Source organism: Tiliqua scincoides, chromosome 5 (assembly GCF_035046505.1).
Source record: "Tiliqua scincoides isolate rTilSci1 chromosome 5, rTilSci1.hap2, whole genome shotgun sequence".
Taxonomy (NCBI): Eukaryota; Metazoa; Chordata; class Lepidosauria; order Squamata; family Scincidae; genus Tiliqua; species Tiliqua scincoides.
In genome coordinates, this window is record NC_089825.1 from 135,216,027 (window position 1) to 135,230,139 (window position 14,113).

At 47.2% G+C, this 14,113-nt stretch overlaps 1 protein-coding gene and 1 pseudogene across 1 annotated transcript; both read right to left on the reverse strand.

Annotated features, from left to right (window-relative positions):
• Nucleotides 1-1,093: 1,093 nt before the first annotated feature.
• LOC136653712 (vomeronasal type-2 receptor 26-like) lies at nt 1,094-11,410 on the reverse strand. Its single transcript, XM_066630595.1, has 4 exons — nt 10,586-11,410; nt 9,109-9,345; nt 6,848-6,974; nt 1,094-1,995 (listed from the first exon to the last, which is right to left on the reverse strand). The coding sequence occupies exons 1-4, from the start codon at nt 11,408-11,410 to the stop codon at nt 1,094-1,096; spliced, it is 2,091 nt and encodes a 696-aa protein (XP_066486692.1).
• Nucleotides 3,222-3,346, reverse strand: LOC136654540 (5S ribosomal RNA; annotated as a pseudogene).
• Nucleotides 11,411-14,113: the final 2,703 nt, after the last annotated feature.

Below are 14,113 nucleotides of genomic sequence, written 5' to 3' on the forward strand. Positions count from 1 at the left end.
GGCTAATTTGGTCCAACCACTGAAGGGTTTGATATCAGCGTAGGATGAAAGCTCAGGAGCAAAGGTCAACAAAGCCAGACTTGGTCCTTGAGATAATTTAAGGGGAAAACTTCGACAATTATATTTTCCCTATGGAAAAGTTCAACATTATTATTATAGCAGAAAGGTTCTGGTCTTCTATTCTGCATTTCCCATCTAAAAAGAGAGAGCCAAGGGGACATTAGTCATGAAGCAATTAACAATTGCAGTTAATCCCTGAATGTGCTTTCTCTGGTTTGCATTACTGCAATGGCTTTTGGCTTTCTGGATTGGAGACTCAAAAGTATCCGGATCCTTTTATTGCAGTAGTTCAGTGAAAAGATAAGGAAGATATGGCAGTGGAAGGTCTTTCTTTAGATACTTTTTATTCCAAAGATGTCAACACTAAGGTAAATGAAGCAAAGAGCACCACAGTAGAGAAGATTGTGTACATCAGACATCCAATCAGATGTTTTATTCTGCACATCACGACTGCTGATTTGATTGGGACAAAAGAGTGTGGAATCTGTTAAAGCAGGAGTTAAAGCAGGCATTTCAAAGTGTTTTCCATGGAAGACAGCTGTGTAAAACGGGCTGACAGTAGTACATAGTCTCCTCAAACACTCTTCTGAGATGTGCCTCTATCCCACCATGCCATTGGACCAAGGGGATTGAAATCCCTTCCTATTGGTTCCAGAAGTCAGGCAAGTTGTTAAAGGTCACATCACCCCTTCCGGGCCCCAAGTTTCCTCTCACTCATTTCTGGGAGGAGGCTCTCCAGGCGATCAAATAAGGAAAGAGAAAAGTATCTGAAAAGAAATACAGGCATGCCTCCATATCCATGGGGGTTCCAGAACCCCCAGCAGTTGTGCAACCACAGATATGGGAGAATGCCTCCCCACACTTTGAAGCTTAGGGGAGATCCCCATACCTCTGGAAAATCCCCTGAGCCCTAGATGTAAAAAAAAAGTCTGGTTTCTCTGTAGCGATTTTAATTCCTTATAACTAAATCTGCAGGTACAGAATCCATGGATACAGGAGCACCACAGTATGTCCACATACTACTACTGACACCTTAAAGCTTTCTTCTTATTAGCTGCTCCCTTTTGTTCAGATCAGGCCTCAGTACAATGACATAGCATTTGGGAGAAAAGATGCAGCCCAGGAGCCCAGCACTGGAGGCCAAGATGGAGAAGATCTCCACAGCCACCATGGCTTTTCCTCTTGTGCTCAGGTAGGTTGGCACAAAGGACAACCACACACTGCAAAAAACCAGCATGCTGAAGGTGATGAACCTGGCTTCATTGAAAGTGTCTGGCAACTTCCTGGCTAGGAAAGCCACAGTGAAGCTAACCGAGGCCAGAAAGCCCATGTAGCCCAGAACAGAGTAAAACATGACAACTGATCCTTCATTACATATCACAGTGATTTTTTCAGGCACTGAGAACATGTCCAAATCTGGGAATGGGGGAGAAGTGGCCAGCCAAAGAGCACAAATGCTGACTTGAAGAAGAGAACAGGACAAGACAATAACATGTGCTAATCTTGTTCCCACCCACTTCTGGAAAATGTTGCCTGGCTTGGTAGCCATGAAAGCCACAATCACTGTGATGGTCTTGGCCAAAACAGAAGCAATAGCCATGGAGAAGATAGTGCCAAAAGCTGTTTGCCGGAAGAGGCAGGTCAACTTATTAGGCTCTCCAATGAAGAGCAAAGAGCAGAGGAAGCAAAGGAGAAGAGAGACGAGGAGAAGGTAGGTGAGGTTGCGATTGTTGGCTTTGACGATGGGAGTGCCTCTCTGCTTAATGAAGATTCCAAGCACCAGAGCAGTGATACCAGTAAAGAACAGAGTCAAGGCAGTTAATGTGATGCCCAGAGGTTCCTGGAAAGAGAGAAAACTTGGCATCTTGGGAATGCATTGATCTTGATTCTTGCTTGAATATTGATCTTCTGGGCAGCGGATACAATAATCCATGTCTGAAAAAGGAACACATTACTCTTTAAATGTACAATACTAATACTCATCCACTTGTCCTTTGTTTCAAGAATATGCCATTCTTGAAAGTGTGAGTAGCAACAAATTTTCTAAACTATCTTAAGCTTAGAAGAAAATCCCAGATCTTCTGAGAAGAAACAGTTGCGAGAAAGGACTTACTGAAATTCTCTTACTTCCTGAAGCGGCTCCCAAAGTCCAAGTAGTCCGGTCCTGGCTGCAGTGGGGATGCTGGTAGCTGTTATGTAGTGGGTCCATGAGAATAAAGGAAGGTACAGAGATAACAGCTCAATACGTTTATTCCATCTTCAGAACAGGACCCAGCAATGCATCTGACTCAAGGCAAACGCCCCTGGCCTTTTATAGCCTTTAGCTCTGCCCAGACTTCCCATGATTGGTGCAGTTGAAACATTAACTAGAGGGCCAATTGGATGGTAGGATTTCGGTCCCTCATCCGATTGGCCAGCAATAAGTCTGAGCCAATCAGTTATGCAGGATTTTGATCCTGCATAACTTGCATACGTAACAGTAGCGATGCAATCCCCAGCTTTGCACTGCTAACTGGGGCCAGAGGGGGGTTGTTTTTGCTCACAATAGCAAGCGCTGGAGACCTGGGGATGCAGGGACCCCTGTGGACGCCTCCACAGAGCTCTTCAAGCCTATAGGGAAAAAGTGCAATTACAGACCATGACCACAATCCACTTTTTTTCTAATGTAAAGCAGTTGTGTTTCCCTTCGCTATAACCTTTGATAGAGATATTTCTACATGTTTTGTTTCAATGCAATCTGCATGAAATTCCTCAATGAATGATATATAACATGGTGGTATGGTACGAAAATACCAAGATTTTCACAATTTTGGCCAGATGTGGTATCACCCCATCCAACGGAGTCACCCAGCACTGGTTTATTTATTTATTTATTTATTTATTTATTTATTTATTTATTTAGCGTATGGCATAAAATACATGGACATATATAAATTAGACTAGATCAAATGTCATTGAGCTGGATTGTAATTGATCTACAGGCCCTTACCTTGTAGCGATGCCACTGCCAATTGGTCATGCTCTCATTTTGTTTCCCTCCAGTCAAATCCAGCAATTTCTGACCATCTTTTCCTTATCTGCATCCCTTCCCCATTTGGTTTAATTCCATTTTCTTTGGACTTAATGGTTGGCATCCTTCAGTCTCGAAAGACTATGGTGTAAGCCTACAGCACCCAATATTCCCAGGTGGTCTCCCATCCAAGTACTAACCAGGCCTGACCCTGCTTAGCTTCCAAGATCAGATGAGATCGGGCATGTGCAGGGTAACAGTGTGATGTCAATAAACTGGCTATATCTTGACATTCTGCCTGCCTTCTCCATGCCTTTTTCATGGTAAATTAGCAGGCTGCCATGTCTGACTGCTCAGAGCCATTGCTACAACTTAGGTTTGTCAGCTTGAGTTCTGAGTGATGCAGAACCAAAGCTTACATGCTGGTTCAGGGAGCAGGTGTAGAGCAATGATTCAGCAGAATCAGCAAGCACCTGGGACAGGCACACCCTGGGTGTGACCAAGCCAAATACTGATTGGCTGAGCTGACTATATGAAGGTAGTCAGGAGGTGCCTCAAGGGCAGCAGTAGGGGAGTTGATGGAGTAACTGTGAGACTGCTGCCAGTGACTGAAGAGGCTGGATACTGTATGTATGTGATGTTACTGACTTATGGACTGAACCTTTGACTGTGCATTATTGGAACTGATTTGGATTTGTTATACTGGAACTGACTGCTCTCCATGCTGACTCTTGGACTGTTAAATGACTACTCTATATGTGATATCCCTTGACCAATACAACTGCTGAAAGCACTCTGCTGTAGTTGAAGTGTTGTTCTTGCAACCTGATCATATTGGGACAAGACTGGGAACCTACACCAATCCTCTTATAATTTTATACAAGGCCCCATTAAACCTTAACAAGGTTTAAATAAGAACCACTGGGTTCTGTGTTCCCCAGAAAGGGAAGGTTATCCCGGATGTCATGTCCTCTGCCTGGTTACTTGAGTCTGGCATGGTGACTGTGAATACTGACCAATTTCTTCTAATGTTTCTCACTGATCCACTAAGGGCGCAAACATGATTGCGCCTTGGACTGGCACATGTCCCTTGTGTTGGCCCAGGAGGGTTGCAAATGTGCTGTAAAGCACGTTTGAGCCTCCTTGAGAGTTGGCTGGGCCAGCGCAGGGAAGCCTGCTGGCCTGCAGAGGTTGAATTCAACCTCTGTGCCAACTCAGGCAGGGAGAGTTGCATTGGCCAAGCTCGTCTGATGCAAGTGTCTGGTGAGGGTGGGAAGGAGGTAGGAGGGAGGAATTCTGGGGTTCGAGGAGGATAGGACGGTCCTGGGGATGGTTGGGCAGGGAGTGGGAGGTGGGGCAGGAACCTGGCCGTTATGCTGGATCCCAATCCTGTTCCCCGAGCAACGTGGAGTGGCTTTAACCTCCACTCCACCACCTCTGCTGCTACCTCTGCTCCACTGCTGCAACCGTATGCCATGTCCAGAGGCGGAGGAGACCAAGAGGAGGAGACCCAGAGGAGGCGCAAGTCAGAGGAGACCCATTGCAGATGTGGTGGCTTACCCAGGGGTAAGGGGAAAAGTTTCCCCTTGCCTCCGGCTGAGCCACTTCTGGTTCCAATTTTGCCCTGGATATAGTGCAGGCCTATAGTGCTTGCCTGTTCCAGCGCAAGATAGGATTGCGCTGCACATCAGTGAAACAGAGAGCAGGAGGGGTGTGCCAAGGACCAGGGCTTTTTTTCTAATGGAACGCGGGGGGACGGAGTTCCGGCACCTTTTTGCAGGGGCCCCTCCCCTTCGGAGGCATTCCGGGGGGGGGAGCAAAACAGAGGCAGAGTAGACAGGCACAGGATTGGACTCTAAGGCTGCCATCCTATCCACAGTAAACCCCATTCACTAAAGTGGACTTCTGAGTAGTCATGCATATGATCGGGCTCTTAGGCTGCAATCCTAGGCACTTTCCTGGGAGTAAGCTCCATTGACTAGAATGAGACTTACTTCAGAGTAGACATACCTAGGATTGGGCTCTTAATCCTGGCAGAGATATATATCTGCACCCGTTTTCACATGCTAAGGGCAGGTGAAAAGGGATCCTACGTGTGTACAACATGCTGTCCAGCCTTGCCAGAGATCTTCCTCGTCCTTCCCCCACAAGCACGCCCTCCGCCAGCCAGCATTTGCAGCTCCTCTCCAGCAATGCAAAGCAGTTGCTCAGGGCAGCAGAGAACATACAACTGCATGCCAAGTGCCTTCCCAAAGACACAGAGTATTCTGATACCTGAATTAAACCATATTTAATCACTTGTTTGCAAAAATAGCTGTTTCTATGTGCACCAAAGGACCCCTCTCATGTAAGAATTCCTTTTTTGTTCTTACTCCTACAGCGGCTTAGAGTAATTTTACTACATGGAACTCATGTAAGCCATTTTTTGGAATCCATTCACTGCTTCCTCTCCTCGAAGTAGTGCCACACTACATACTACATGCTACAAGTGCACCTGTACAGTATTTTCCCCCATGTGTAGAAAAAGTAGCTAGGGGGAAGGGGATGTGGAGATGGACTGCCCAATCCTATGCATGTCTACTCAGAAGTAAGTTCATCTTTAGGGGGGAAGCACATAAAAAATATTTTATTTCTCCAATAAAAAATTGTTTATAAATAAATAAATAAATAAATAAAAGATTAACAAGTTATGAGTTCCTGCACCTTTTTTTCACAAAAAAAGCACTGCCAAGGACTAAACCTTGTTTGCAACTTCCCTTGGTCATCCCCAGTTTGCAAAGAGTATGAATACGATTTGGATTTTCTTGTTGCTAATTGGTGATTAACATTCATCCATTCTCGTTTATTTTGAATATGTTTCTATCTAGAAGCTAGACAAAACAGATGGGTAACCCATTTCTAACCAATGCTGGCTGCTAATCAGGGCCACACAGTTCTATCCAGTGCTGAGAAGGAGCAGGCTGGAGGTCTCCTTGGATCAAGGAACATTTGTTCCCTTAACCCATCTAGAGCTCCAGCTTGAGCAATGGGGCTACTTCGATCTGGTGCATGCCTGAGAAGCCAAAATTGAGGCCCAGCACAGGGAATAGGATTCAGCATATTGCATACCATATAGACAGCCTTAATGCAGTGGTGTCACTGGGGTTGGGTCACTCTCATTCACTTTGTTTTTAAATATATAACAGTTCAGGTCACCCATCAAATCAGTAACCAACATAACACCAGTGGCCACCTAGATGACACTCACACACCTTGATGACACTCACAGTAAGAGTTCTAGCTCTAATGCATGGAAATGAAAGCTGAGTCATCCAAACAACTTATTGGTTCCCTGCTGTGTCCTAATAACAGCTCATTGGCTCCCAGAACAATCAGTCTCATTGGTCGGTTTTGAGTTGAGTAAATCTGTTTTTTGTGACATAAGGCATTTGTGTTTTTGTTTTCTGCTTAACTGGCCATAATCTTTGGTAGAATACAGGTAATACAACATGGTATCTCTCATTACATTCTGCATGAACCTTCCTTTCCAATGATATATAACATTATGGGATTTTTCATTAGTACACATTTTCCCAAAGGTTTCTAAAATTTTGGCCACTAATGGTGACTTCCTCCAAGGGTGTCAACTGGTGTGGTCCATGCCCCCTGCACCCCCTACTAACCCCACTAGGCTCAGTCCTCCATGCCCCCGACTGGGCACTGGCTGAACTGGCACTTTACAATTGGACACTTTGTTCCTATGTAATGATGTGTCTGCATACATGAAGGGTACATTACCTTCTTGATCTGCGATCATCCCTTCTGCACAGGAAGCACAAACATAGCAGCAAAATTTCTGCCCTTCCTTCTGTTCTCGATGGGCACCAGGGTGGCAGTGGTCATTACAGATAGATAAGGGAGGCACCTATTGATAAACAAAGGGACATGTCTTTCCCCCCCCCCCCAGGGAATTTTCCTGTATCAATGTTTTGTTGGTTAAATAGAGTGACTATGGCATTAAATAATAGCATCTATGATCTCAATCTTGGCACATTCACTGGGAAAATATGAAAATAAAGTTTTTCCTGGGAATTTTGCTATATCAATGTTTTGCTGGTTAAAAAGAGTGACATTAAATAATAGCATCTGTGATCTCAATCGTGGCACAATCACTGGGAAAATATGTATTATAGTCTGCATAAATACAAATGGACGATGATTACAATTTTCATTCACTGACAGACCAATGCTACATCTAGATGGAAACAGTGCTAGAGAAATACCTTTGAGAAGTTCAAAGGCAAGATATGGTGGACAAGGATATCTGTTGCCTCTTAGCCACCAACCCTTGGTGGTCAGGGATGATCTTTATAAAGTCCACACTAAGCTTCCTTTGATTCTACAATCGCCTTTGACTCCATGCTAAGAGCTAATCTTTGCACAGGCAGCCACTCTGTATAATCATTTAGTTAACAAATACGCACATCTGTTCTTGAGCTACCCTTTATTTCAAAGGTGAGTGCACAAGAGGGGTTTCCAATTTCCAAGTTTAGCTGTACATAGTCAGCCCAAAATCATTATTGGTCTAGATTGGGGTGCCCAAACCCCAGCCCGGGGGCCACTTGCAGCCCTCGAGGATCTGGCCCACGGGGAGCCCCAGTCCCCAATGAACCTCTGGCCCTTGGTAGAATTGCCAGAGCCTGCGCTGGCCCGATGCAACTGCTCTGTGTGAGGGCGACTATTTGACCTCTCACATGAACTGTGGGACAAGGGCTCCCTCCACTGCTTGCTGTTTCACTGCTGTGATGCAGCAGCAAATGAAAGGCTGGCCTTGCTTTGTGCAAGGCCTTTTATAGGCCTTGCGCTATTGCAAAACCTTCATTCATTCATACAAGTTCCATCTCTCAGATATTCATTTATGGAAATGTATGTAAATTGATTCAAATTTGAAATGTAAATTAATTCTCTTTTATTCCCGGCCCCCGACACAGTGTCAGAGAGATGATGTGGCCCTCCTGCCACAAAGTTTATATATCCCTGGTCTAGTCCAATAATTCCCAAACTCCTCCAAGGGTGTTGGGTCCATGGTGGGTTGTTGCAGGGGTGGGCAGGAGCAGGGCGGGTACCCCGACAATGCTGCAGCAACAGTGGCTGCAGAGTGGCCCCGAAAGAGGCCGCTGGGTGGGCCCTTCAGCGCTATGGAGTTCCAGAGACTTCCCTGGGTATCTGATCTCGGAACTCACTTTGCGATTGAGCAAACCGGAAGTGAGCTCCGAGAGCAGGTCAGAGCTCACTGCAGATATGTGAAGGGTTGCAGAGATTGCTGCAAGCCTGCAGGACCCTCCTGGAGGCTGCAGGATGCCCCCAGGTACGTGGGGATGTCCCTGGGTCTTGTGGTGCTGTGATTACTGTGTCGCTGTCGGGGACCCATTCTTGGGCCACTCCCCTTAAGGGGAAATGGCCCATTTCCCATTCCCCTGGTGGGTCGCGGCCTACCAGTTTGGGAACCACTCGTCTAGATCAAAAGAGTGAAAGTTGGAGTTGTCCTTTATGAAGCTTGCTAGGAGGTGGTGCCTTCACAAACATGTACATTTCTCATAACTCATTGAGAGATTACCCGGATAGTGTGTTCACCAGTCTCACTTGATTAGTGATATAATACATGGATAGCCCAATCCTATCCTACTACCATGGGCCAATGTAGCAGGGCCAGTGTAGCCTGTGCCGCATCCTATGCATGGGGTGCCTAAGCTGGAGGTCTCCTTTCGGTAAGGGGACATTTGTCCCCTTACCCTGGGGTAAGCCTCAGGATCTGCTATGAGGTTACTTGGACCTGTGCAAGCTCTACAACTGGCACAAGTGCACATTGCCTCATGTTGGTGGATCGGGGCCAGGACAGGGGATAGAACCAGTGTGTGTGGCTGCCACCAATCCTGCTCTCTCCTGGGCCAAGTACTTGCAACAGTTTCACAATGGCTTGCACCAGAACACCACACTGGCACCGGTCTTGTTGTGTAGGATTCACGTTCATGTACTCAGCGGTGCCATGATATTCCTACCTGAGTCAACTGTTCATGCCACTCAATTCTGTCCTCATTAATGATGAGCTCTTTCCCTGAGCTCTTTTCGTGAGTCTGAGGATCCAGCCTTCCCACTTTGACTCGGACGTACGAATCGTTCTCAAAAGTGATCAAGTTTGTAATATCAAATCCACCTGCTAATTCGCCATGTTCATTGAATTGGATTTCATCTCCACAACTGTTGTTAAATGAGATCCTCAGAAGACGTGAGTGGAGCTAGGTGGAAAGACAAAGAGAATCAATGAACATATAAAACGTTATGGAATTCCTGCTATGATTTTCCCTCAAATGTTCCCTTATCCAGGGATAAGCCTCTGAGTCTCCAAGCCTCTGAGGCCTGGCTGGGCCTGCCTGGATCGGACAGAAACCTGTGTGGGTTCATGTCAATGGATTGTGTTTGAGAAAAGAGCCTAGAATTGGCAGGAAACACTGCACACAAAGCCTCTCACTTCGGGGACCTAATCCACCCTCCTCCAAGCTTGATTGCCACCCCATTCTGCCAACCCTATTCCCACAGTCCCTTGAACTTCCCGTCCTCCTCCTCCTACCTCACCCGCTGTTTTACCCGGGTCAGCGGATCTTCCCTGATCCACTGGAATACGGCTCCAGGCACCCCGCTACTGCTCTGATAGCGCATGACTTCATGTGCTGCTGGAGCACCTTTTACAATTGCTGTAAAGCCGTTTACACTGGCAGAATGCCTGCTAGCAGGGCAGCCCAGTATAGGGCTCCCCAAATATAAGACCGCAATCCCATGCACAACAACCTGGAAGTAAGGGCAAATTCCTACAGTTGCCCTGTGCTAATTAATACACTGAATAACTTCCAAACATAAATCCATGATTTTAACCTATATTTATAAAAAACGATTGTCCTGACTGATTCATCAATGCCCAGCACTCATCCCCACACATGCAGACTCCAGTCTGCCTGTGTCTGGGTGTGCTTGCTTACTGTTTTTGTGGTGTGGAAAACCATATGGGGCCAGCATTCCAATGGGGCAAGGAGCAGGGTGTTTCGGTCAGGAGACAGGAAAGGGTTAATGTGAGCAAAAGGGGGGGAGACAGGACGAGACTCTCTTTTCTCATCTCTGATAGGAAGGAATGAACAGATGATCACTGGACAAGGGATGGGCATTCTGATATTTCCATTGGTTGAGGGAGGAGCCGAGGGGGTTCTTTCCTTACATATGATTTGAAAAGCCCAGGGAGAGAGAGGAGTCAGGGAAGGGGGGAGGCAATTCAAAGTGATCATATTTTGCATGGCATGGCTTGTGGGAAGGGGTAACCCTCATGGAATGACCGGCTGCAGTGGGACTACTTCTGAGTAGGGCTGCCAAGGATCGGGCCATCAACTCGAGTCACCCCTAACTTAACTCGAGTTAAAGGGGGTGGTGACTTGGCGACTTGACGCGAGTCAAGTCACACTGGGTTTTCCTATCCCTGATAATAATTACCTGCCAGGGCTCCATACTCAGCCTGCCAAGATACCCTATATTCCTGTGTCTGGGTCCAGATGAATACATGAGGTGCAGGGCATGTGCCAAAGCATGGACAGCATTATAGATGCTGTAGCTGTGGCCTGTCATGTCCATTTCAAATGAAGGTGCAGGGAGGGTCTCCAACTCCTCCTCCCCAGAACAAGGTTCTCTATTCTTTGTTGATGAATCCAGTTTTGGAAATGAGCAGCTGAACACTTGCTCCCAGAAAATCTTGATAAAACCATCTCCTTTTGCCTGCAAGGGGTCTAGATCATGAAGAAATTCAGTGAAGCCCTGATGCTCATTTGAATGAATTGCGAAGGAAAGAGCACCATGGAACTTGCCATCACGGAATGGTTGTATGTCCAGCATCTTGTAATAGGTGTTGCTTGTGAAGTCAATTTGGGCTGTTATAACCCACACTTTCCCAGCAGGGATTTTATACCCAGGAAGCATCATAGGGACAATTACTCTTTCTACCAAGCATAAATAATCTGATAACCATATAATGGATGTTATTTCCCCATAGATCACAATGACATTGGCTGTGCTCTCCATGAAAACTGGCATCCTGTTCAAGACTTCTTCAATGAATTCATTTACTTTAACATTAGAAACTTTATTGTTAGCTCTTGCAATGAAGGCTGAGCAGAATCCCATCTGGGAGAGCATGGGTTCCAGAACTTGCAAGAAATTGTCCCCAGCTTCATTATCCATGGTGATGATTCCAACCCATCTCCAGCCGAAATGCAGAAGTAACTGAACCATTCCCCAGTACTGAAGGGATTCATTGGGGACCATGCGATAGAAGGAAGGGAAATCAGATTTATCATTTTTGGCTGGTATTGGCAACCTTCAGTCTCGAAAGACTATGGTATCGCGCTCTGAAAGGTGGTTCTGGCACAGCGTCTAGTGTGGCTGAAAAGGCCAATCCGGGAGTGACAATCCCTTCCACACCGGGAGCAAGTGCAGTCTGTCCCTGGTCTGTCTCCCTGGCTATGGGCCTTCCTTCTTTGCCTCTTAGCCTCAGACTGTTGGCAAAGTGTCTCTTCAAACTGGGAAAGGCCATGCTGCACAGCCTGCCTCCAAGCGGGCCGCTCAGAGGCCAGGGTTTCCCACTTGTTGAGGTCCATCCCTAAGGCCTTCAGATCCCTCTTGCAGATGTCCTTGTATCGCAGCTGTGGTCTACCTGTAGGGCGCTTTCCTTGCACGAGTTCTCCATAGAGGAGATCCTTTGGGATCCGGCCATCATCCATTCTCACGACATGACCAAGCCAACGCAGGCGTCTCTGTTTCAGCAGTGAATACATGCTAGGGATTCCAGCACGTTCCAGGACTGTGTTGTTTGGAACTTTGTCCTGCCAGGTGATGCCGAGGATGCGTCGGAGGCAGCGCATGTGGAAAGCGCTCAGTTTCCTCTCCTGTTGTGAGCGAAGAGTCCATGACTCGCTGCAGTACAGAAGTGTACTCAGGACGCAAGCTCTGTAGACCTGGATCTTGGTATGTTCCGTCAGCTTCTTGTTGGACCAGACTCTCTTTGTGAGTCTGGAAAACGTGGTAGCTGCTTTACCGATGCGCCTGTTTAGCTCGGCATCGAGAGAATGAGTGTCGGAGATCGTTGAGCCAAGGTACACAAAGTCATGGACAACCTCCAGTTCATGCTCAGAGATTGTAATGCAGGGAGGTGAGTCCACATCCTGAACCATGACCTGTGTTTTCTTCAGGCTGATTGTCAGTCCAAAATCTTGGCAGGCCTTGCTAAAACGATCCATGAGCTGCTGGAGATCTTTGGCAGAGTGGGTAGTGACAGCTGCATCGTCGGCAAAGAGGAAGTCACGCAGACATTTCAGCTGGACTTTGGATTTTGCTCTCAGTCTGGAGAGGTTGAAGAGCTTTCCGTCTGATCTGGTCCGGAGATAGATGCCTTCTGTTGCAGTTCCAAAGGCCTGCTTCAGCAGGACAGTGAAGAAAATCCCAAACAGGGTTGGTGCAAGAACACAGCCCTGCTTCACTCCGCTTCGGATGTCAAAAGGGTCTGATGTGGAGCCATCGAAGACAACAGTGCCCTTCATGTCCTTGTGGAAGGATCTGATGATGCTGAGGAGCCTGGGTGGACATCCAATCTTGGGGAGAATCTTGAAGAGGCCGTCTCTGCTGACCAGGTCGAAAGCCTTTGTGAGATCTATGAAGGCTATAAAGAGTGGCTGTCGTTGTTCCCTGCATTTCTCCTGCAGTTGTCTAAGGGAGAATACCATATCAGTGGTGGACCTGTTGGCTCGGAATCCACACTGCGATTCTGGATAGACGCTCTCTGCAAGTACCTGGAGCCTCTTTAGTACAACTCGGGCAAACAGCTTTCCTACAACGCTAAGGAGAGAGATGCCGCGGTAGTTGTTGCAGTCACCCCTGTCACCTTTGTTCTTGTACAGCGTGATGATGTTTGCATCCCTCATGTCTTGAGGTACTCCACCTTCTCTCCAGCAGAGACAGAGGATTTCATGCAGCTCAGTGACGATGATCTCTTTGCAGCATTTTAGGACTTCAGCAGGGATGCTGTCTTTTCCAGGTGCCTTGCCAAAGGCAAGGGAGTCCAGGGCCACGTGAAGTTCTTCTAGGGTTGGTTCACTGTCAAGCTCTTCCAGCACAGGCAGGCACTCAATGTTGTTCAGTGCTTCTTCGGTGACTACATTTTCTCTGGAATATAGCTCAGAGTAGTGCTGCACCCAGCGTTCCATTTGCTGCGCCCGATCCTGGATGACCTCGCCTGTGGCAGACTTCAGAGGGGCAATTTTCTTCTGTGTTGGTCCTAGGGCCTGCTTGATACCATCATACATCCCCTTGATGTTGCCCGTGTCAGCTGCTATCTGTATCTCGGAACAGAGCTGGAGCCAGTAGTCGTTAGCACATCTCCTGGCAGTCTGTTGGACTTTGCTGCGAGCAGTTCGGAGGACCTGCAGGTTGCGCTCACTGGGACAGACCTTGTATGCTGCTTGAGCTCTCCTCTTTTCCTCAATGACTGGTGTCAACTCCTCAGAGTGGGCTTCAAACCAGTCTGCCGCCTTGTTGGTCTTCTTGCCGAATATGGACAAGGCGGTGTTGTAAACGGTATTCTTGAAATGTTCCCATCTGCTGGATGCGTTTGCGTCGGCCGGGCCTGGAAGAGATTCCTCAAGCGCTTGTGCAAATTCCTCCACTTTTCTCTGATCCCGGGTCTTGCTGGTATCAATGCGAGGTCTTCCTTCCTTTTTCGTGTGATACAGTCGCTTTGTTTGCAGTTTCACTCTGCTGCACACCAGGGAGTGGTCAGTGTCGCAGGCAGCACCATGATAACTGCGTGTGATCTTGATGCTGGGAAGGCTGGAGCGTCTGGTGAGGATCAGGTCGAGCTGGTGCCAGTGCTTTGATCTTGGATGTCTCCAAGAGACTCTATGTTGGGGCTTTGTGTTGAAGAATGTGTTGCTGACACAGAGACCGTGATGACAGCAAAACTCTAGCAGGCGTTGG